Raw genomic sequence first — 25,258 nt, 5'->3', positions numbered from 1 at the left:
AAAAACCTCCTCTTACTTTACTAAGAAGGAACTGTGAGGGACTTTCTCTCCTTTCACCCAACAACATGTGCAAATATTTCATTATAACTTATCTCCAAGTGATGATTTAACAGCCTAAAACATTCATAATTTGACCCATTTTAAACATCTAACATTAGTATACTCTGTGTCATTAAGTCAACTTACAACCCTAAGTGTCTTAACATATTGAAAGGGAAATGTGTACTGTGTATATACCAAATTTGGGTTTGTAAAACTGGATTGCTACAGTATCAGTCCCTGATCATATACTGTTAAATATCAAGTGAATTAAAAAAAGAATAAAAAAAATAGGAGCCATTGGTGGCGACAGGCACAGTCCTAACAATGCACGATTAGGTTTGTTGATTAAAATTTGATTGTAAAAGTCTAAAGGTCAGTCGTGACCACAGGAGTGACTCCATGAATAAGCAATGTTGGGCCCAGGTCCTGACTCAACAAGTCCAGCTGGTGCAGGTAGGCACGGTAACGGCTTGTGTCTGCTGGTGGGCGTGGCAAATACAGGAAACGCACAGCAGGCTGCGGGGCTCCATGTTGGCGTATCAGATTGTTGACTGCACAAATATATTCATCTGTCAGCTGAGCAACATTGTTGGGGAACTTTTGTGTATCTTCTTCCTTTTCAGCATCCTCCACATCTTGTTTCTCCCTACTCTCTTCATCCTGTGCAGACCGTTCATCCCTCTCCCTTCCTTGTCTCCGCCAGTGCAGCGCCACCACCTTGTCCCAAAGTACCATCTGCACCTGAGCTGAGATCCTCAGCTCCTTTAACATCACCCGGAGCTTCGTCTGCTCCTCTTCTTGCAGACTGCAACCAGCCTCCACACACAGGAACAGGCGTAGTCTTGCCTGGTTCCAGGCCCTGGTTTCATGAAGCACACAGGTCAGCTGCAGCAGGAACAGTGAACAGACGTCGACATAGCCATGGTTGTCTGGTTGAAGCAGATTCAGAAGCCACACATCAACAAATGGCCCAGTCCTGCTTCGATGGGCCCAAATCTTTCTTCCTGAACCTAGGGCCTCTTCCCGGTTGAACTGGTTGAAGTAACGGGCCAGTGCCACATTCTTCCCCATTTTTACAGCATCAGCAATTACTGACACATATTCCTCTGCTTGAAAGTCTCTGGCTTCCCCAACATCCCGCACACTGGGGAAAAAGGGGTACTGTTGTTCACTGGGGTCTGTGGTTGGACAGACTGCATCCAAGCCATGACCTGAAGATGACAGAATTTTGCCTTGTAGGTGGTCTTGAGGGGTGCAGTCATCATAGAAACCCAAAACTAGAGTATTTGGCCTCATTCCGCCTACATACAAACAAATGTGGCAAGTGGTTTAGTCAAGAATGTCCTTATTTACAGACTCAGTTCAATGACTGAAAGTAACAGCACGAGGGAAACTTGCCTACCAAAGCCTGTGATGAAAAGCAGATTTTGAACTCCGTGACGCACAGAGGCGGCCAGGGTAAGGTTAACAAAAGACTTTATATTTAGATGGTCCACCAAAGAAAGCCAGGAGTTATAATGGCTCTGCAAAGGATCAGATGGCAACCCATCTGCAGAATCAAACAGACACAAAAAATCAAATGTGTAATGACAGACATTAGGGCCTGAATTCATCAAGCATCTCAGATTAGGATATCACTGCTCACTGGCCTTAAATTCTCTGAGTGACGTACATTTGGTCTTACTTTAAGGTGTAGGAGGAAAAGCATTTGAACAATTTTCTCATTTTAGTAAATCACTCCTGGCACTGTGGTCCAGTCTATGATAGATAGCATTTGTAAATATTACTTTGAATTAAATTACATAAAGTTCTAATTTGCCATTGACTTATTCAATTTATATCCTAATAAATAAAAAACATAGTGCCATTTTCTGTTATTCAAATTCAAGTCTAACATTTCAAACCATGTGAAAACTAATACATCATCATAATTTCTACTGTACTGCTGTGAGTGTCGTAAAACAGCATCATCATACTTTTCTTTGGGGAGTAGTTATTCTCCTTCCTGAAATTGAGTGCTGGAAACTTCATAAATAACTCTCATCCTTTTCTGAGGCTGTGTGTCTTTAATCCTTGGTTCAATGTCAGCGCAATCCCTGGGAGTGATTCTGAATATGAGCCCAGACGTTCATTTGGAAAAGAGAACCATCTCATGCCTTCAAGGGAAGCATGTGCTTGTTTGATGTTTGTTGTTAGATACAAATGTAAGCAGCTCCCTGTAAGGAACAAACGTCAGCAGTGTATCTCTCTGTCTTCTGGTGAAAATATAACTGTTTGCAATACACTGAGCATACACAGTTGGACAGCAGAGATGTGGCTTATGCTGCAAGAAGTGTTTAAAACATTTATTCCACTGTAAAAAATAAAATCACTTTTGGAATCTATTGTAACACGAATTAAAGCGGACCATGGCAGCTGTTCAACTGCAATTAAAGCAAAGACTCTTACAGAGAGTGAGTTTAATTTAAATATTCAAATTTTGGGTAGAGTCTCTTACCTAGTAAACCAAGTTTTACATGTCCCAGTACATAAAGGCCACTCTTCTTCAGGTCATTAATGAAAGTCATTAGACCTACACAGCTGCGAGGGTTTGCCACCATCAGCAGCACCTGGGGCCTCCAGAACTTTACATGGTCCTTACGTACATCCAACATCAAGAGGTACTTCCGTACCTGAGTGAAAAGACAATTGACAATGAAGTCATTAATTCATACTTATGTCACACTGATGATTAATGTGAGAAAAACTGTGTGTGTACCTGATGGAAGATGAGAGCCTGGCTGATGTAGCCCCAGTTGCTAATGGGACCAAGGTAGTGGATTAACATCAAGAGTAGCAACATAAATGCTATGCTGGCAAAAGCATATATGGCATTGATCAGGAACATCATGACCAGACAGCCAAGAATGCCGAGGGTGCAGGTGTGCCATGTAAAACAACGAAATGAGGGTCTAAATAAGACAAAAAAGAAAACGATGACAGAATATTGAAATAAAATTACCCTGAGAACCATGATTGTGCAAATAAATTAAAAACAGTAAACATAACTCACTGCAACATGCTGTACTGTACCTGAAGTTTGGTGCTGAGGCCCATTCCAGAGCCAAGCAGGCCAGGTTTACAGCAGCATAGACCATCAAGAAGAAGATAGTTACAATACCAGCAATGGTGTTCAATTTCCCAGTAAAGAGCACCACCTAGTGGCAGAAGGAAAGAACATTAATTGGACCCTACATACAAAATTTAAAAAAACAAATTTTAAAGATCAGCTGATTAGAGTCTCAAACCCTTGGCTGCAGGATTTTTGCAAAGATCTCCTAGATCTTTATTTTTGTTGCTGTAAATATAGTTTTACTACAGAAAGAGAAACCTGTTACTTATGTTGCAAAATATTATTTGTGTAAAATGTATAATCTCATTAAGATAACTAATAACTTAGTGTAACTAAAAACAATATATTTAAAAACCTAAAGCTCCCCATATGTAGACTGGATGAATAGGTTTGGACCCATTAGTAGGTTTATCATGATTGTTCGTAATGTGGTTCGGTTACACTACCAAACTACATTACGAACAATCATGATAAACACTTAACTGTATATACTGGGAATTAAAGCTACAGTCCACGATTTCACTAAAACATTTAAGAAAAACAGAGTAATAAACCTTGATGATGCAATTTTTTCCATTTGTGAATAAGTTAAAGCAGCAAGGCTCAGACTACAGCTTGTTTCCCTTCATTTACATTACTACTGGTCCCCCTCAAATTAGATGCCAACAACAGAACAAAAAGCACACAAAAAAACCCATCAATGAGGATGCAGAGGCTCATACCTTTTATTCTTTTGTTGGTTAACATCCAGTAAAATGTTGCTCTGGGTAGATGTCAATGTGCAATGGACACGAGGCTAAAAGTCACTTCACAGAGCTAAATTTTGACCTCTCTGATGTTACATGTGAAAGAATGATATAAATGGGAAAGGCAAAAGTTTAGGGTAAAGGGAAGGTTTTGGGATGCAGCTAAAGCGTTGCTACTGTAATGTTGTACCTGCACAAACAACCAGGAGATGAGCACTGAGGCCCAGGGGTTCCCACTATGAGATGTTTTCCTCGCCAGAGCCAGGACACCACCTGTAGAGGTTTAAAACATTATCAAAGTCAGTCTCTTGTCTGTCACTGCTCATGGTCTTAAATCAGATAAACAACTGAGTCATTCTACCCTGGCAAACACATGAGGACTTTTTTCCCCCCTTCTGAGAAAATAAAGACTACGAGCCATCTGTTGTCAAATGATGCTTTCCAAATTACCATGCCATCACTAGAAAAACGAGATATGATGAAATAAAAAACAAGAGTCACTTTCTTACATTTGAGATGGAGGCCTATTTCAACAGATGGCTGATTATTAAAATGTTGACTCAGCTTTATTGAAGACCAGCTGGAGTTGGATATGCTTTCATATACTCTGGATTAACTATTTAGCAGTGATAATCACCTAAACAATCGGTAGTAAATCCTTCTCTATACAATAATGGTCAGACGCCACATCAGCTAAAACTCCACTCTGCCAATAAACATTTAGTAATTTGACTTCTACGCATGTCCTTGTATGCAATTCTAAAACTTTACAGGCAAAACAAATTGTAAACATTGGACAGCAAGACACGTTTTTCAGGAATCTCACCAAACAGGTCATCTTTGGACAGGGCATACAGGATCCTGGAGGCTCCTATCAGGTTACTCATGGCAGCAGACACGGTAGAGGAGTAAATGCCGATTGTCACCATGGGCGGCCATATATTGATATCTCGCAGGAAACCGTAGTCTCTTTGGAGAAGGTGACTGAGGATGATGTAAGTATGAAGTAAGTCATGAATGTCAACAATAACAAATGATTCTGCTTTTTTTTTTTTTTTTAAATAACTTGACATATGCACAAACCAAAATAAAAATAAAAATAAATAAATACCGAAAAGCAAAACTTCTTTAATGCAACAACTTGTTCAAAAATCAGACTGATCTGAAAAGTTAATATGCAAGCAATATGGGTATTATGGGCAGTTTGGTACAGAAGTTTAGGTACGTTTGACTGAGCCTGTGTGTATATACACACACATACATACATACATATGTATGCGTGTGTGTGTGTGTGTGTGTGTGTCTCTAACCGTTCACAGGACGACGCAACCAGCAGACTTAGCAGATTGTACGTGACAAAGGTTATAAGAACAGCTGCCAGGGTTCCTCTTGGTATGGAATAGCTGGGGTTTTTCAGGTCACCTGGAGAGCACATAACAGATGTTTCTGCTTACGTACAATCGCATACATTAACACCTTACTGAAGTTCTGTCAAAGTTCAGCCTTCCCCAGATGTTTACAAATGCAGTATTTCTTAAAATCTGGGGCTGGATCTACCAAAGTCCACATTTCTAGACTAGTCTTAATCTGTGGTCACAAGTCACTGTTAAATATAATGGCACAAGGTAGGAAAAAAAATCACAACCACAAGGTGTAAAGGTGCAACATCCAGTTTGTCCATAATGTGTTGAAGTTAAACATCTTAATGTCAACTTCAGTTTAATATTAGGACTGAAACTAACAATTACTTTCATTATCAATTAATCTATACTTTAGTTATTTCCTCTATTAATCAAATAGTTGTTTGGTCTGTAAAACATCTAAAAATATCAATTACTGTTTCTCAAAGCCCAAGAAGACATTCTAAAATGTCCTCTTTTATCCTGAGCCAGTCCATAATCCAAAGATTGTCAGTTTGCTAACACAGAAGACTAGAGAAACCAGAAAATAAATCACATTTAAGTATCTGGAATTAGAGGGTGTGGAGCGTTTTTTCTTTTTAAAAAGTGACTCAAAACAATTAAATTATTATCAAAAACAATTACTGATTAATTTAAGTTGGCAACTAATTGATGAACAAACTAATCATAGCAGTTCTAGTCATTATGAAACATGTACCAGTTTGCAGCTGGTGGGTCAGCTGTTTGAGGTCAACTTATTGGTGATAAACTTGGAAATGTTCTTACTTTGCATGAATGCACACTAGAGTTTGGACTCTATGAGGCTAAACTATCCGATTTGGCGAGAAGGTGCAGAACTAGGTAGGCCTTTGGGTCCCCTGAGGGTACGCCTTCATGAGCTTCATATTTTGTGAGTGTTGTGAGATCCAGCCCCTGAAGAGGGACAAAGCTACCGGGTATTCCCATCATCAAGTGACACATAACTAGAAATAAAGACCCTTTGTTTACCTTTCAAATGTATTTATTCAAGTTACTCTAAAACCATCTTACCTGACATGTTGGAGCCTGCCATGATTCCGGTGCAACCATTGAACATGACAGCAAAAACTGTGGCAAAACTCATCATGGCATGAGTGGTGTAGTCTACTGTGTAATTGGCTAGGAAGAATAACAGGATGCATTATTCGTACAGGTCAGGGATCTCTTATACAATCAACAGGGATATACAGCACATGGGACCAATACTTCATTTTTTTTCCTTTCTTGCTTGCACAGATCAAATTCCTGAACGAACAATTAAGAGCCAATATTACAATGTTTTTTACTGCAGGTCTAACACTGTTTAAATTGATTTTAGTTCATTAAAGCCTGTGGCACTGTAACACTTACGCAAGAGGTTGCCCTCCAGGGTATGGAGTCGGAGGCCAGTATAGCTGGCATTGGTCAGGCCAGTACTATTGAGAACAGAAGTACCTGACAGAGTCACCACCATTGGCCCCGTAATAAAGAAACTGATGAAAATGGAAGCCAGGACAGTTGTGACTATGATGATGATGATAAAAGTGGCTTTGGCATAGATACTGGCTCCTACCTGTAATTATAAATAATTTGAATAGAGAATTACTTACAGATAATACGCAAGTTTGTTTTATTCTCACATTAGCAACAGGCTACCAAGACAGTGCTTTCAGTAAGTCCATGGTGAGTGTATACATCCATCCAATGTCTTGGTCCAGAGCAAGACATAAAAACAACCTTGCGGCTATATTGGCAAAAGATGTTTTGAATATGTATGGACCTCAGAGGCTGATTAATGATGATGGACATGTCCCCTATAGCATACCTGTCAAATGCAAATTTCTCGTTTGTCAATTTGGCACAAGAAAAGACATCCTGAAAACTAGATGTCATTAAATTTGCTTGCGGATATTAATGGTTCAGAGTGGATGAATTTTAATGTTTATAGTAACCCCTTTTCCATTAGCAGCATTATCAGGCCAAACGTTACTCTTGTATACATAATAGTTGAACAGCTACATTAACTTCTTCCTCTTGTGGCACACTGAAGCAAAAAATGCAATTGTGTACTGATGATCTCTCTTAAAATTAAATTTGCTAAGGCCAATCATGCTCTGAAGAGGGTCAACTTTTAATCACCCCATGGGCCTTTCCTTAGTGAATATATTGGCTGACTGAGTGTATCATAATTTAAACAAAGTGTTGTTGAGTCTCACCAAGCAGACAGTAAAACACAGGAGGAGCAGGCCGGTGCCATAAAGCAGAGACCACCAGTATCCTGAAGGCAACACCTGATAGGGACCTGCAACCACTGCTGCACCCTCTGTAGATGGGCACACTAAGAGAGTTAGTTCATATATCGACACAAACATACGTCCTGAAACCTCACAGTATCTTGCTATTACAACCTACCTTCTGGAACACCAAAGGTAGACATGATAGCTTCAACCAGGCCCAAAACATAGAGCGCACTGCCGCACACATTGGCCAAGAAAAACATGATGCCAATGCTACCACCAAACTCTGGACCCAGGGCTCGACTGATCATATCTAAGTGTTCAAGATGAGAAATTTCTGACTCCAGATTTTTAAATATAAACTAACTGGACAGCTATCCCAGATCAACCACGGCTCAGGTTCAGAACAAGAGTGGATCTGTGCCATTGGTGAATAAATCAAATAAGGAGAGTGGTCGAGAATATGGAAACACCAATCCATGGCTTTCGGTGACAGCTTAACTCTGCTTCAAATCTGAAGGATACAGTAGGCCCCTCCAGCGTCTAAAGCACCATTGGTGGAAATGGCACACACAGAAAGGACGGTCATGGTGATGATTAAGTAGGCCACCAGGAACATGGCGATGGACTCGTAGAACCCTGCTTGACCCACAACAAATCCTGCAAGAAATAAGATAAAATCATTATGTATCCTAGTAATTACCTCAGGGATGTAATTTAAAAACGACCAAATAAAAACACTGTTCAACAACATAGACAAAAATCATGTAAAAGTAAGAGCTGAAACAATAAATTGATCAGTCCAACAGAACAAGTTTTTGAAAATCCTTTAACAATTCAGTAATTTCTCCAAAAAAATCGTCAAACAATCTAAATATAGGAGCTTCCAGCTTCTACTGTGTTTCTCTGTTTTTACACCATTGTCATATCTAGGTTTTGGACTATTGGTCAGACCAAACAAGTGATTTGAAGATGTCCTCTTAAGCTCTGGAAAACTGTGGTGGCAATTTTTCACACTTTTGCCACATTTTACTGATTGATTAATTAATTAAATCAATCAAGAAGGGACATAATTGTTGGAAGCAGGCCTTGGAGAGGGAAAAGTTCAAACCTCAGACAAATTAACTAAAATGACCGGTTCTCTCCATATTTATAGCCTTCCTTGTTTGTGTAGGCTATTTGTGTATTTTAAGCTCACCATGACTCCCTTCTACTCACCGATTCGCAGGAACACAACGACGCTAAACATGGACAGTAAAGTTGGGATAACCACTCCAAAAACCACTCCGAGCTTTCGGGTGGTTTTGCCGTCTCTGCCCCCCTTAGCTCGGCTGGGTTTGGGTACATCTTTCGGCTGTGAACCAGTGCTTGTGGAGAGTCGATAATTTAAGAGAGGAGACTTTTCTGTCATGGCGGTTCGGTTGACGGTGATTAACGACTGCTGGTACCAGCAGAAAAGCACCAATTTACCACGCACGTGCTCAACTATGACGTCAGCGTCAGTCTCTGTAACTATGGTGACGTGTGTGCTGCAGTGTTTTCAGAGGCCAGTTCACCTGCTGCTGAAAGCATGGATGGTTTGATAATGAACAGGGTTGGGAGGGCTACTTTGGAAATGTAATAGGTTACAGATGACTAGTTACCCTGTTTAAAATGTAGTAAGTAATATAACTATTTCAATTACAGTTATAGTTATATTACTTATTACATTAATATATATTACAACTTTTCAAAATGTCTAACGACTGTTTTCAACCAAGATATAAGTTCATGTGTTTTGCATGGATACCGACGGGATTTATAAGGGAGATGAGTTCTTATAAAGTAAGATGTATCTCTCATTTGAAAATGTATTCCTTAGTTCATGTAGATTTTGGAAAATGAAATAAAGATATTTTATGAAAAAAGTCAAAAGTATGGCACGGGCTTAATACTGTGAGTGTGACACCAATTAAGACCATGTGTGCTCCAAATAAGCCCACACCATGATTTATTTACAAAATATAAAAAAATATTTTTTTTCAAAGAATTAAAAACAGCAATATATGTATTCAGTAATATGTTAAAAAAAAATGTAAAAATGAGCAAAATCTTAAAGGTCTGACTTCAGATGTAACCTTCTTTGTAATCATCATCATTTTCATAAGTAACTGTAATTGAATTGGTAATTAGTATTATTAATCGGTTCGTCCAATCAGTTACAGATTCACTTTGATTAATTCACCGTCTAGTTTAAAAATTATTTGTCGACCATGCATGCAAAGTTGTTGACAAACAGCAGCAAAAAATTACATAATTAAAAAACTATATAAACCAATTAGTAAATAAATAAATACCTTTAAGAAACCAGCCAGTTTGTTGAATATTATATTGGATGATATTAATTGAATAAGTATTTTATATCATACACAGCATTCTTATTAATATAAGGCTAAAGTTTAACAACATTGATGCAAAATCTGAATATTTACATCAGAAATTCACAAAGAAATGTGAAATAAAATGTTCATATATAGACAAAAAGGCAACACAGAGGAACATGAGCATATTTACAGCAAATTAATAACCTTTAAAGTAAAAATGTAAACAGAAATTAGAAGTGCAATGAGAATAAACTCTCCTTAAATATTTAACCCATACCAAAAAGGTCTAGCAATACTTTCCGGTTTCCATTCAGTCAGCTTAAGTGTATTTTAAAAGCAGATATAAATTGTAAATTTAGCAGACTGTCTGGCTAATATTGGTAATCGGAGCAGAGCAAAAGAGCAAAAGTAAGTCCGGCATAAAAACATGATTCCAGAAAACCCAGAGGACATTTCTTGTTTTGGTCAGGTGATCAGTGCTGTGCAACAACCTCTGAGGGTATTTACAACAATTCAGGACAAAGCAGAAAGGTTTATATCCAGTCACAGAGGGTACACAAAGAAGCTGCCTGTAGGCTACAAAAAAGAAAATTACCTGCCTGACTTTTTAGTACATTGTAGGCTTGTATTTGTTCTATAGACTAAGTGCTTAATTCAAAGCATCGCTTGTTCTATGTATCTTGATATGAAACTGCATGCCTATTATCTACATTCATTTATCCATAATGTTCATCGCTGCAAACATATTGATTTCTTTCATTTCCCTCTACTTCTTCAGCTGTAGTTGCACCAGCAGAGAAGGTTGAAGACGAGAAAATCCTGATCACTCCTGCTGTTTTGCTCTTGTGGACTTTCATTTCTCCTTTTATTGACCTAGGGCTCCTGCAGCGTTGAACTTGTCCCTCCGTAAGTGAAGACCATCTGGTCCACTGAAGTTGTCCTTTTGTCACTGGGGAGTGCATCTGTCTTCCAGGTTAATCATGAACCGCTCCAGTTTGCCTGAGATCAGACGGTTGTAGTTCAACAGGACTGTGCTGAGACTCTTGGTGCTTCCAGGAACACAAGACAATTCTGAGCTCTCAACTGGCCCCTGCTGGTCCACACAGGAAATACAACATTGAAAGGGGTTTTTAAAACAAATCACAGACTGGAAATTCAACCAATTTCTGAGAAAAACAGAAAGAAATTATTCTTGCCAACAGAATCCACAAATTAACCAATTTGAGGATATTATGTAAGACACAGATCAGAGGACATCCATCTTGCACTTGTGTGACTTTCAAGAACAACTGTCTCATTTGGAAAGTATGCGCGCCTATCTTCTTCTTGTCCTGAGGAAGGAAGGCTCGGGGTCACACAACGTAACCTCATCACTCCCCGAGCACAGATATTCCCGAAAGGCACAGATTTATGAGAAACCAGGATATTTCAACAGGAAAGTGATAAAGCTTCATGCATCAACATTCTGATTAGTTTGTTGTGAAGTGTTTGATGTGTGTTTGTGTGAGTGATAGACTGAACCCAGTTAGTGCTGATTTAGTGAATTGCAGGTCAAAAGGCATCTAGATGCTTAGATTTTTTTTAAATGAAAGTTTAGGTTGCATATTAAATCAGTGACATAGTTCAGTGATATAAACTGTAATATGTAACCTCTACGTGTCTTTTGACCAACAAATCACAGCATAAGTGCTTGTTATTTGTTTGTGCGGTGGTTTGCGTGCAGTATGTCACAGTGATGGCCTCTTACACTCAGCTGAAGGTGTGTGAGAATGAGCAGGTAGTTGTTGATGTTGTGCTCCAGTCTCTGCAGCAGCAAAGCACCACATCCTGCCTGGCCGAGAGCCCTCATAACCTTCACACCTTCGATAAGAAGCCTCAAGGATGCACCTATGTCTCCTCTTCTCTCCTGGTGCTGTAGTAACACACAAAGACACGCACAAAAAGAAATCATTAAACACATAATAAATTAGTATAATCGACATAATGCAAGAAAGCTTCTGTGGTTGAGGATTTTGGATTCATACATGTACCAACATACAGATTTGTTTTCCCAAGATGCTACGTGAAGCTCGGTGCAGGGTAGCTGAACTGGTGTGGAGAGGGTCATTGAGTCATTGCAGTCTTTCTGCCAGGGTGAAGATATCGAAGATGCAGGTGAAATCAAACAGTTGGACAGCATAGAGACAGACTGATGGGTGAGGACAGGCAACAACAAACAGGTGGGGGAAGGATGAGATATATCGCCCCAGCAGGAAGAAGAGAGAAACAGAAATGTGGAGAAAATGTATTTATCCACTGCTCAGAGAAAGTCATGTCCTCACCAGTGCACTCTGCAACTCTGCCACAACATTCATAGCCCTCCTGGCGGCTCTATTACACACAAAGTCTATGGGCTTGGTCTCGGCATCCCACATCTCAGAGGCTACCATACAGAGCAGCAGCAGTCCTGGACAGACACATAAACAAGCCAACCTGTTCAGCTTATAACAAGTGCATTAAAATCACCAGGAGTTAAAAGTTTTTAGGCTCACTACTCACTGCTTAAAGCCATGCCCCGCTTGGCCGCTCCTGATGAGTCCACATTTGTTCCATTAAGAGATGTGCCAGGTGGAAAATGCCCTATGTCCACTGTGTCTCACGAAAGAAGAGCTGCGTATCCTTTTGTGTCTTCTCACCACTCGATTTCCCACCTTCTCATTCAGCAGTGGGAAGTGCAAGTGTTATCTAGCCTGAGAGCAGGATGCACCCCAACTTCCCTGCTGCGCAACATAACAAAATGCTATAGAGTGAAAATGACATTTCATTGATATTTACAGAGCTTTTTTTTTGCGTTTCGTTTTGGCCAGAGTTGGCTTTCGGAGCGTTAAAGGGACATCATGCTTGCTGACTAAAAGGTTAATGATTTATTATTGTGTAAGACTTAATTTACACAGCCTACATGTAATCCAGTCACTACTGCTGGCGGCTGTTTGCTTTTTGACAAGGTTTCTTCTGGCCAGTAGCAGCTTGGGTTCATCTAATTCTCAAAATTGGTGTCAGAGGGAGATACACAACCCACATACAGCATGTGGGTGTATGTGTGTTTAAGCTTTGTGTAGCCTGTGTGTGACTGTCTGATAATGCACATACTGTTTTTGTCCTTTTTATGATTTCAAACACCTGATGGTTCTGTGTTAAAGGTTATAAATGTACCATATAAGACAAGACAGATTACTGTCCAGTCTATGTATTTTTATTTATTTTTTATTTTGTAACTTTATGATTAGGCTAAGCTGCTTTATTTGTCAGGGCTGTGTTTTTTTTCTGGCCAGGGGAAATCACAGCCAACGTGATTATCTGTCCCAGCATTGTTTAATAGCCTTATTAGTTGTAGTATCAGTCAGGAGGAGAAGTGAACAAGCGGTCTTCAACCGGATATATGCAATCATCCATCGGGTTGTAATACCTGGGGGTGCAGCTGGAAGACGCGGTGTCTCCAATTCAATTGCCATAGGGGGTTGAGGACATAGGCTATTATATGTCAAAAGCACGGGTAAGAGAAAACATGGGGGAATGCACCATCCATCCTTATTTAAGACACATGTGCTCACCCCATCACGTCAGACTGGACATTGACTGAGCTCCTGCCCTCTTTTATTTGCGCCCGCATGCTCTTTATGCGTGCCTTGATTAGGACGCATGACGCCTAAAATTAGACCCTAAAGTGTGCGCGCGTGTGTGTTGTCACATACAAGGGTAGTGAGAGAGAGAGGGGGAGAGAGAGAGAGAAAGGTAGAGAGAGAGAGAGATAGAGAGAGAGAGAGAGAGAGAGAGAGAGAGAGAGAGAGAGAGAGAGAGAGAGAGAGAGAGAGAGAGAGAGAGAGAGAGAGAGAGAGAGAGGAATGCAGAGAAAGAAAGGGAGCAAGATCATGAAACGCATGTTGTCCTTTTCTCTCTCCAAGACTGCTCCTCTCTCTGCAGACAATCCCGACCGCCGTTAATTAAGACAAATGTGCGCCGCGGCTCCGCAGATAATGACCGGAGCGCTTGGATTTCTGCACACGAGGAAGAAACTGCGGGCCATGGCACTGTCAGTACCCGCATTGCATCACGGACACGACACCAGGTACCCCGCTGTCTCCCTCCCACCTCAACTGGAGCCGAAGAGGAGACTGTAGCATCTTATCATAGAGTTGTCTTGCCTCACAACCCCATGCAGCTGCGCTCTCAGGCGGCTGGCTGTTGTCTCTCCTGGTCTCCAAAGCCAGCCAGTAGCCGCCTGCGCCGCTGTGCGCTGCTGTGGAGGCGCAAAACCGGCAATTACGCGCCGTGTTGACAACTTTGGCGCGGAGCTGTATGGATTGCGCATCAGCAACAGGCCAGTCTATGGGATCTACGGAGATTTTCCTCCGTTGGTCTTAAGTCTGATTCTCCAGGATTCATCCGCTGCCCGACCACATCAACCATTAGGTGTGCGCTGCAACCTGTAGCTGTGCGCCCTTTTATTTAAGTCATCGTTCCGCCAAGGCGCAATGGAGGGACACAGCTGACGCTTTTGAATCATTAGCCCGAGGAGGAGACAAGAAAAAAAGAAGAGGAAAGCGGCCCCTGGGGAAAACGTAAGTATGCTGCGCACTGACACTGTCTCTTTTCTCTCTTCAAAGTGTTAAATGCATATGTGTCTGTAACTTTGTCAATCTCTGGCTCAAGGACAAATGGCAATTGAAGGTCTGATTAGGTTATGGTATTATTTCTGGTATTCTGGTTTTATTTTGTCATTATTTCCCGACAGCTTGAATATATTCTACTAGGTCTATCCAACAAGAATGTCTAACAATTGAGAAACTTGCCACAAAAAACAGAAAGAGGCACAGGTGGTTGTACAACCTGATGTTGCGCATCAAGGACTCAAGGTCCCTGTAATACTGTACATGTAATGCAGTAAAATGAATGTGTAAGAAACGCACATACTTCTGTCTAATGTGTCAATTGGCCCATGATTTAAAAAGAAGTATGAATGAAAAAAATAGTCTCAAATTACTAACCCTATGACCCTTCTAAATGTAACAAATGCACAATCTCGTTCATTTGTTTCTTCAGCAATATAACACAGTAAATCAATGTTTGAGTTACTTCTAATCAGAACCAAGATAAAAAATAATGTTTAGACTGAGGACCAATTTTATCATGCTTTCTCTACATGTGGAAGTTAAGCTCTCTTAAGATAGGGAAACTTTTTCTTCACTTTCACACACACACAGGTAGGACAGGAGACATTAGAGCTGCAAGGATTAGCCTTTTAATTGATTAGTCAAAAATAAATCTGCCACCATTTTGATACCCAAATAATCTTTTGTAATTTTTGAAATGAATGTTAAAAAATTGAATATCTTTTAGATTATGTATTGTTTATCAGACAAAACAAGACATTTGAAGGTGTCACCAATGAAAATAATCTTAAATTGCAGCCCTGGGGGACATGTTATTTTTCCTCGTATGCTGGTACTCAACTGGCCTCCGTGCAGAGGTGGTTAGTGTATTTCTAAAGAATCCTGTAGAGATGGAGATGTGGGTCAGTGTGCTGGTGCTCGGGGCTGCAGAGCACCCAGTTCCTTTGCTGTCGGGGCGACACTACGTCTGCCTGTGTGTGGCTTCCAGCTCTCTGATAAAATGAAGTCTGTGACATCCTTTTACCCTCAGTTATGAGATGACGTGTCCACAAGCTCTATGCCCAACATGCATATGAACCTGAAGTGCATGAATAATTAGATTGAAATTTACATAGTGAGTGTGTTCATGTGTTTTTGGGTGAAATCCACCCCATCACTCAGTGGTCTCAGGGGCCCTGTTTCATTCCGGTGCCTGTGGTCCAGTGCTTTGAACTGGTTGCCTTTCTTAACAGCCAATCAGCTGCAGTCCTATGCAGGACTGTTTTATCTGTCAGCCAGTCAGAGGCTGTGACTCCCAGGGGAATTTTGGTCTTTTAACCTGTAAAAGATCAGAGAGTTTGATATTCAAACCCAGGCTGGCCTGCATGTGACCAATTAAATTGTTTAATGCTGTGCCATCCGTTTAAAGCTTGAATTCATTAGTGTCCTGCAGTTGTGCATTTTTAAAACAATTCTCAGAACGAGAAAGGTAACACATTTGCTTTTGGAATGCTCCCAGTGAATTGAACATTTTACATTTCCATTCGACTGCAGAGACATTGGTAAACATGAAGGATGTTTGGCTCCTGAAAAGGTAGCAGTGAATCCTTGGAACAGTGGTTATCTTTCAGGTATGAGTCTCACTTGGCGCCACATCTCTCAGTGCAATAGATTTCACTGCCAGTAAGTAGCACCGTTCAAGAGCCTTCAGTGAAAGATGCGCTCGCAGTATTATAATACATGTGTCATCAGAGGAAAGGAAATGATCTGAAAGTGCAACAAGCCCTCATGCGAGAGCTTTTAGTATTGGATACAAACTCCCCTGAGGAGAGCTTCTGCAAGACCGCACGTACTAACATAGGCATGAACCAACAATTCAGTTTATGGCATACGAAAGGAGCTATGAACAAGTAACACACTCAAGTGATTGTTGTGGTGCCCATGAGCAAGGTACTTCACTGTGAAATGCTCCTAATGGCAGCCAAACATTAGATGACTGTGTAAAATATATTTGAATATGAGGCATTGCATAGATTCTTACTACAGTATTAATATCTATTTTACAAATGTCTGAGCACACATTTGTGCAGAAATAGTCCCTCATTTGGTGTTTTAGATGGAGAGTGCTGTCTAATAAGTTGGTCCAAACTCTATCAAATAGTGCCTGTGATCTGCTGACTGCACAGCTCATATATGACACAAATGTTCATATTCTCAGGCTCGTTTCTATTTAATTTTTTTCTAAATAAATTGACAGTAAATGTTGTTGTACTCTTCAGTGGTGGAAGATTGAAAAAGGTGAGAGACAGTAAATGGGAAACATTTGAAGTCTTCTCATATTTCTGTTGTGTTGTTGCTGTTCTTTGTGATATCCTACATCACAACAACACATCATTCAGTAATCACTTAAAATTCCCCCTCAAGGCACGAGTGCTTATTGCTTCCATGCTTCAACATGATGAAAGCCTGTCAGAATGTTACTGTTTTCTCCGTTCAGATTGCATCAACATGAGAATGTTAAAAAATGTTTTTAAAGGGGCACTGCACCGGTTTAAGACATGTAGTTCAGTTCAATATTTCACAGGGAGTCCTGAGAAAACAGTTGTAAGTCTTGTTTGGCTCTGTAAGTAACTGGAGGCATGGAGTTTGAAAGATGCAGATGTTTACCTGGCAGGTAAGAGACTTGAGCTGCATTAGGGGAAATACCGGATCCAGTTTTTGGAGCTTCAGATGTAAAGGAGCCTTATATCAAGTGTGGGTTTACTTGTATTAAAACTAAACTAGTCATGAAATAGTTAAAATGATGATATAAATATGATGATGATACATAAAGTATTTTAAAATATGGCCTGGGCAACATTTAGTATAATCTCTGTTTTCTTATATAAACATGTGAGAAGGTTGCACTAATGACAGCCAAAGATGTCATAAATTAGCACATGCATGGCCGAAGGCATTAATGATAATAATATTTTTAAAGGTTTTTTATGGCATTGATGGAGCCATACCTTAACCCATCACTAGCCTCACCCTTGTGAATTACTCATCACACTTCAGCAATCCAGTGATGACTCAAATCGGGAGCAAAGGACAGCTGCGTTTTGCAGAAGAATTTTAAAAAAAGGTGGGGGACACGACATGCGCTACAAATTATAATTTATCTATTTATTATACCCGCACCTGCTCGCACAACCCCCGCACAAAAAGCTCCGAACATCATCAAGTCCAGCAACTCCAGAGAGAGACGGCAGCACAGTGAGTGGAGGAGGGAGGCGGTGTTTTGCAGTCAAACCACAGCCAGCGCTGCTGCGAGGCGACAGCCGGCTGTACTCTCCTCTGACACACACACACACACACACACACACACACACACACACGCACACGCACACGCACACACACACACATCGGTGGCTTTGCATCGTATAGGGGGGCTCATGATAAGAAACCTGTTACACACCACACATGCGATGGCAGGCAGCCGTGCCGAGTCCTCCTCCACAGACTAATTAGCGACCTACCCTCGGATCGGGTGTCTTAATGAGGATATTGCGGCAATGGTGAAGGACAAGGCCGAAAACCGGACGCTTCAGTACCAGCAAACTTTGGTGAGTTTCGAGATTAGGTCATAGATGATGCGTTAAGTCATGTGTCGGCCATGTACAGCTCTGAAGGATGCTTGCTCGGTCAGAGGATGGAGGCACAGCTGCTGGTTGCTCGCTGTTGTCCCGCAGGATGAGACTGAGTGCAGCTTTAATAAACAGTCCTTTAAAAAATGTTCCACAAAATAGTCTTTATCAGCCGTCAGGGTCTTTTTGTCCGATTTCCTTCAGTTGTAGCTGCTGTTTGTGTAATCACTATCCATCCCTGTTCCCTCTCCATTCATTCACCTTGATCCACAGGTGCAGCATCACTCTCAGCCTCTGTCTGCGTCCACCTTCATAATTAATTCTTATCTATTTAGATTTCACCTAACCACGTCAGATGAATTTGTTCAGCTTGAAAAAATGTATGTAGTGCTATCTCTGATCACTTTATGGATGGCCTAATGGGCCATTACGAAGATGTTAATATTCCTGAAACATAAGATTAGAGGCTGACTCTGCCCACTGAGCATTAATGTATTTCGCTCACGTCCTGTGTATTCCTTATCTCCTCCATTTCTCCTGCAGATCTTGTCCCTCCTCATGCCCCTCATCTATCTTCCCCCCAGCCCCTTCCTGTTTGCTAGAGCGGCCCCTTCTTCTTATCAACTAAAATTGGAGTGTTTCTGAATATTAATTGGCTCATGCACCAGTTTTCCCCACTCATTTCATAGTAGGACTGACAGTGATACCCTGGAGCACTTCGCACAGGGATGTCTATATCTGCAGAGGGAGACAGACAGATTGACAGGCAGTCATGCAAACCGGTGGCTCAAAGTGTCCTCACAGCCTGATTTGTGTGACTGCACAGAGTTTTCTTTCCTCTTCTTTTTCCCATTTGTTTTTGCGTATGGGCACATGTGTGTTTGCATGATGAGAGTTCTGTCAGTCAGTCTGTCTTTGCATGGCTGTCGTGGTCCCAAGAGGTGCAGAGGTGCTTTTTCTGTTTGTGTGAAGATCAATACCGTGCTGTGTGTCTCAGAGTAAAGATCAATAGTAATGTAAAATGGCAGTCGTAGTCACTGTGGCTTGGAACGTGCTGTCTGCCCGCTCCTTCTCCTCTGACCACAACACTCCGATCAATGGCTTTATCATTCACTCCTTGCATCCCAGTCCATTACCCAAAAATAGATGAATGTGTGTTTCTGCACATGCAGGCAATTGTGCATCTTGTGTCCCGATCCTTTCGAAGTACAGAGTGGCAGCATTATTCATCAAACAGCCCCCCTCAGGTGAAACAAAGCGTCTGTGTTCTCCTCTTGGAAAACTGACTGACACATAGAGATAGATAACTACAAATTTTGATCAGATAAGTGCAAGCTCACAGAGTTTCTTCCAAGTGTATTTGCAGTTTAAAATTGGACTGTAATGTTGACAAAGGATCTTCTGTGTGTTATTGTCTGCCATCAGTAAGATTCAGAGGATTTTCAGTCACACGTTTGCTTGAATTTTGGCAGCACAGGAACATTCGTACTGTAGCAGGACAGAGCAGATGACATGGAGCAGATAAAGACAATAGAGATCTGTCTGATAAGTTCTCCAGGAGGAAGCAGCACAGAAATGTCACCTTCTCCTTCACAGCTATTGTGCTAAAGAATGACATTTCCCCATTTAAACATTTTTCACAAAAACTTTTTATAGAATCAGCAGCTGTTAGACTTCAGTGTTTACCAAAAACAACCCTTTAATTCATGCCCACAGTTGGTATGTTAGTTTCACTATCAGTGAGCATTGCTGTGATATTCTATTTAGATATAATGTGGGTGTCATAAACCTATCATATAAGCGAGCTTACAACTGAGGAAGTTATATTATTGTAACTGGAACTGTATGGAGATGCGGGTGAGATCTTGTGAGAGGTGGCTGACAGTTGGAAAGCAACCAGGGTTGGGGCACATGGGTCACTGGCTGCTACAACTGCTGCTGTCAGGTGCAGTGCATTCTGGGACAACAGGCAGTGGCTGTCTGCTTCCTCGCCGTCTCATGGGATAGAGGGAGGAAGCAGGTGGATCTGAGAAGAGGCAGACCAGAGACTGATAAGAAAAGAGAATGAGAGACATACAGAGTTGTGGCGACTTGGTGTCAAAGTGTTGCAGCCTTCCACCTGAAGCCTTTTTAAAAGCTTTTTTCAGAGATGTGGGAGGTCTGGATGTGTCATAGGGATTTTGTGTGTGCATGTGTTGTCTTCCAGAAGCGTAGGCAAGTTTGCAGGAGGGTATGCTCTCTACCCACGCACACGTGCCCACCTATGTGTCTAAACGAGCGTGTGGTAAGTCCCTGTCGGAGCAGATGTTATAGACAGCATGCTCGTGTCCTTCCAGCAGCAGGAGGCTCAGGATTTGGCTGCTGCAGGGAAGTCATGATCCACCTGAAGAGAAAAAGCCGCCATCCCCCCACCACACACACACACACACACACACACACACACACACACACACACACTTACCCACCCCCACTACACGGCACTGCAGCACCTGTGAAAGAATATACAGTACACATGCTGTCAATCCTTGTGAATGTATGCAAGTGTGTGCCGACTACCACGACACAGCACTGAGAAGATCCAATTTTTTCACTATTTTCCTATCTCTTTCTATATGTCTATAGGGTGGATAAATATTTAAAAACCACACTACTGCAATGTTTTCATGTAAAAATACACAGCATTAAGTGGTGCAGGATAAGACGAGTTTGAAATTCCTTCACTGAGACAAAATATTGGCATCTGGCCTGCTCAATTAAAATTCTGCTATTGATTATAGACACATCTCCAGCTGCAGGGAAGGAAAACACAAAACATTTGTGACTGAATCATTTTTACATACTGAATTTAAGTGTATATCTTTCAGCCTGTAGGATGGATAAAATTGTGCTTACTGTGCACACACATTGATATTCCCCGCTGTTACTATGTACAATGCAGCATTCGGACACAGTTTGCCCCTGAACAGCAGTGTGCAATCACTCACTCTCTGAGATGTGTTGCCTCACTGTTTCTCTTTTGTTTTGTTTGCTGTAAAGTGTCACAGACCAGTTGGGTTGGTAAATATGAGCATGCTGTTGGCAGTTTACTTCCATTGCTTTAAAGGATTAGCGGGTTTTGGAATTAAACAGTGTTGCAGTCTACTGTAGCTATCGTGAGATGTTTCCATGGGCTTTATAAAGAAAACTCACATAGTGTCATATAGATTGAATACCATATACAGTATATACAGTATATCCTCCTAGTATTGCTGCATCTTTCTCTCCCTTTGTCTCTTTTGTACACACAAACACACACACAGACGCACACACATAAAAGTGCTGTCTCTTCTGGGGGGTCCAGTTCCTCATAGTCAGCATTCTGTCCTCTCTCCAACACAGAAACTGGCTTCAGTCCATTTTAGGTCCTGTCACTTCCAAATAGTGCTGTTACCTGCACACAATAGACCAGGCCACTGCAGAGACTGCAGACAGAACAAATCTATCTCAATTCATTTGACTCTAAAAATAGAGCACAGTCCTTGTACTTTATGGTGTGTTGACAAACTTAAGTGTTTCATTATAAAATGGAATAACTGCCATCTGAAAAACATTGTGTACTTATATAACCTGACCGCCAGATGGTTTTTTACACAGAACCATCGGAGAAATCGTGCTTGGAAACTGTTTGGAAAAGGGAGGTTACTTTAAGAAAAAAAAACTTGGCAGATGATTGGATGAACCATCTGTCTATCACCGTCTTTCCTTGTGAGGCAGCTGGATTCATGACGCTGATTGGTCCGAACCACCAGTGGTGGTGTTGTGACACTGGTTTCTTGATCCCATGAATCCAGCTACCAATTACAAACAATTAAACTAGTGCAAAACTTGAAGCCTGACAAGACGGATTCTTGCGTGATCTCCGGATTTCGTGATCTCGTGAATCCAGCTGCCTCGCAGGGTAAACTCTTACTCACTCTGTTAGGAAACAGAGGCTTCAGGGCCTCACAATTTGAATCTTTTTAAAATGAGTAGCAGTGGAAATATTCAGAGTAGAGTTGCAAAACCACAATGCACAAATACTCCACTCAGTTCAAGTCCTGCATTAAAAATGTTACTACAGGCAACCCACACAGGTGTTTACACTCATGTTGCCTGATTGGACCTCCTATCAGTTACTCTGTGGGTGTCTTTAATCGACATCTCTATCACTCTCCTTTTGTCTTGTTGCATCTTTTAGGGAGGGATGTCTTGCACCTTTTTTGTTATTCATATGTTCACTTCATTATTGTTTTTATTTATGAAAAAAATAATGTTTTTTAATTTGTTTAAGTAGAAGTACAGGAGGAGCATTATCAGCAACATGTATCAAATGTAAAATTATTGCATATGTATGGCCTTTTTTATGTGTTATTGTTATTATGTCTAATTTATTAACATGTAAGCAGTACTTGAATGTTGGAGCTATTGCTTTATATTTGGTAACAGTTTGGTGGTTTAATATATGACAATGTGTCTTACTTTACTAGATGACATTTTACTTGTGTATGAAAAATATTAGATTACATATTAACTACTTCATCTATATCTGTCAGATGATTATGAAAAGTACACCATTGTCCTCTTAAATGTAGTGGAGTGGATGCGTAACATAGTGGCATAAAATGGAAATATTTGGGTTCAAGTACCTCAAATTTCTGTTCAAAGCTGTAGGTAATTAATATTGATTTCTGGCCACTTGGAGGCAGTGTAACAAGCATAGTGTAAACACATGATCGACATAGTATTACCTAATAAAGCTGACATGAAGAAGTGTTTGCAAAAAGGTGCTTATTTGCATATCCAGCAGATATATGGAGTCATGTTTCTGTCCACCTGATAAAATGTAAGTCCAGTATTCATTCTACTTTTAGCTCTGTTTCGGTCTCCACCACCTCTTGAGGTGAATATCGGTCACGTTAGCTGCTAAATGCTTCATTATGTTCACCAGCTAGTTGCTGACCTTGTCTCCTGTGTGATGCTGGGTAGGTGATGTACAGTGGATTTGTCAGAGCTTTTTCGCTGAAAACAGCTGCAACTGTAAACATCGTCAATGAGAACCAAACAGTAAAATAGTGGGACGTAAAAAATACAACAAGGAGCTGAAAGATGCTTTAAAGCTTCATAGAGCTGAGGGGAGCTGTAGGGTCAGACTATATTCTCTTAGGGGTCATCACACCTTTTATATTACACATTGTCATTTGATCCTTTCTTAATCGAAAACTATTAATTACTGCAATTTATATGTACTTAGTTACTTTCCAACAATGACAGTCAAGCTCTTTAGTCTCTGTGATTCAAATTTTGCCATTTCTTCAGATGTTGGCACATGGTTTATCTTCACAAAATTCAACATTTTAATTTGTTTTTTGGTGTATTTTCCTGCTCTGACTCCAGATAATATTAGTTTTGAACCTGTTGCAAACGTCATCTCTGTGGATGAGTGTCATGGTGTATTCAAAACAACCAGCTTCCTCCCTCGAGTCTTTTTTCTGACGAGATGTCACTGTCTCAGCTTGATCCTTCATTCTCTCTGACATCACCCGCCAACCCCTCCCCAATCCTTTGTGCTGCTTTCTACTAATATGAGAGGAGTGTGTGTTGGTGTATTTTCACTTGTCTGGGTGTCGCGCGCGTGCACACACGTCTGCTCGACAGCATCAAGGTTCTCCATGTTTACCTCAGTATGTGTGTGTGTGAGCTGTGACTCAGAGGTAACTATTCTAAAAGCAGCCTCCACTACCTATATTAATGAAAATGTAGACAGCGTGATGATACAAATTTGTCACTTCCTCCTTTAATTCAATTTTCAGTCTTGTCCCTGGTGGCCACAGGGCCCAGATTAGCCAGAGTGCTTCATTCCTCCTGTTGTTCCCCTGGTGTCATCAATACACACTCAGCATGCATATAAGTAATCACACTGCAACGGTATGTAGTGTCTCAGTAGCTATTTGCTGCCACTCTTACATGCCACAGAAAAAAGAGGAGATTAAAATTATCTCATGAATATGTATTAATAGAAAAGGTTTAGCAAGGACACAAGATTTCGTCATTATAATGTAAAATATTTGTCCTTGCTGTCTCCTCGCAATGAATACATTATCTGGCAGTGCCTTGGGAATAGCTGAATACTAAAGAACTTTTATCTCATCTGTTGTGCGAGGCTTGCACATGGTCTGACTTGAAAAGGTGGCAAAATAAAGTGATGTAGCAGGCGCGGCAGTCAAGTGGGGGGTCTTACGCAATAGAAAGTTGGCGGACATGTTAGGACTCTCTCTATTACTATTAGTTACTGGAAAGTTTTCATCTGGTGGGTGAAACTGTGCAGCAAGTAGTACTGAAGAGTAAGTTGCAGGAGGGCAGCTGGAGAGGTGCAAATAGTAGACTACATACAGATAACATCTTTCATGGTACTGTATGTAATTTTTTTGTAATAATTGGAAAAACTAATTGGAATAAACTGTGATATACTTAATTTTCTAGCAACTCAATTGAGAAAGATAAAATAACCAGAGAAATAACCAGGTGGTCTGTTTTTGGATAAGATCCATGTTGACTTTTGTCTTCTTCTCAACAATTGGGCTATTCTGACAGTGGGTCATGCTAACTTTGCACCTGCCACCTCAGACACAGAGACTTAGTGTAAGAAATTTGGGAAATGCAGATTCCAGTAAAACAACCTGTATCGGGGTTTAGCAGCACAAGCCTCCAAAAACTTAAGTTTTTCAAAAATAACTTTATCATCAGCTTACACTGAAATTTATTTCATGCCCTTTAGCGTCTCCAAGTCAGACAGAAACGAAACACTGTTGGAGAAGGGAGTTGCGCTTCAATAATGGGATTCTCAGTGAAGTGCTAAACCCAAAATCCAGTGAGCATGGTCCAGAAATATGAAAAGGTGGCACATCTCAAATTTCCTAGTCAAGGAGGACAAAGTACAAACATTTCACTTTCACATAGTTTCATATTTGAGATGTGAGCCAAATAAAAATTCATATTTCAGAAACTAAACACAGTAATCAGCCCACAGGATTCGTTTTTTATAGCTAACTGCATCCATCAGCTTGACAG

General features: G+C 40.8%; 3 protein-coding genes across 5 annotated transcripts in view; 1 reads left to right on the top strand and 2 right to left on the bottom strand.

Annotated features, from left to right (window-relative positions):
* Positions 1-408: 408 nt before the first annotated feature.
* On the bottom strand, positions 409-10,775 carry LOC133990023 (solute carrier family 12 member 9-like). The gene is made up of 15 exons (XM_062428202.1): positions 10,689-10,775; positions 8,774-8,993; positions 8,081-8,215; positions 7,731-7,868; positions 7,535-7,641; positions 6,690-6,891; positions 6,351-6,458; positions 5,211-5,322; positions 4,727-4,884; positions 4,091-4,173; positions 3,115-3,239; positions 2,801-2,993; positions 2,540-2,714; positions 1,445-1,591; positions 409-1,343 (listed from the first exon to the last, which is right to left on the bottom strand). The coding sequence occupies exons 1-15, from the start codon at positions 10,773-10,775 to the stop codon at positions 409-411; spliced, it is 2,925 nt and encodes a 974-aa protein (XP_062284186.1).
* On the bottom strand, positions 9,919-12,771 carry thpo (thrombopoietin). 3 transcript variants are annotated; one of them, XM_062428984.1, is made up of 5 exons: positions 12,457-12,771; positions 12,240-12,390; positions 11,957-12,043; positions 11,666-11,830; positions 9,919-11,011 (listed from the first exon to the last, which is right to left on the bottom strand). In XM_062428984.1, the coding sequence occupies exons 2-5, from the start codon at positions 12,345-12,347 to the stop codon at positions 10,865-10,867; spliced, it is 507 nt and encodes a 168-aa protein (XP_062284968.1). In that variant the 5' UTR covers positions 12,348-12,390; positions 12,457-12,771; the 3' UTR covers positions 9,919-10,864. The 3 variants fall into 3 exon arrangements, with proteins under 3 accessions (XP_062284968.1, XP_062284966.1, XP_062284967.1); XM_062428982.1 differs by having other exon boundaries at positions 12,240-12,364; XM_062428983.1 differs by having other exon boundaries at positions 9,919-11,008; positions 12,240-12,364.
* Positions 12,772-13,630: 859 nt separating this feature from the next.
* The window catches only part of clcn2a (chloride channel, voltage-sensitive 2a), a 42,136-nt gene continuing 30,508 nt past the window's right edge, over positions 13,631-25,258 (top strand). Inside the window, exon 1 of the mRNA XM_062429771.1 lies at positions 13,631-14,516. The gene's annotated coding sequence lies outside the window, so the exon portion shown is untranslated. The remainder of the gene's footprint in view (positions 14,517-25,258) is intronic.

The sequence above is a fragment of the Scomber scombrus genome, chromosome 11, assembly GCF_963691925.1.
Source record: "Scomber scombrus chromosome 11, fScoSco1.1, whole genome shotgun sequence".
NCBI classification, from domain to species: Eukaryota; Metazoa; Chordata; class Actinopteri; order Scombriformes; family Scombridae; genus Scomber; species Scomber scombrus.
This window is presented reverse-complemented; position numbering and strand designations above follow the sequence as displayed.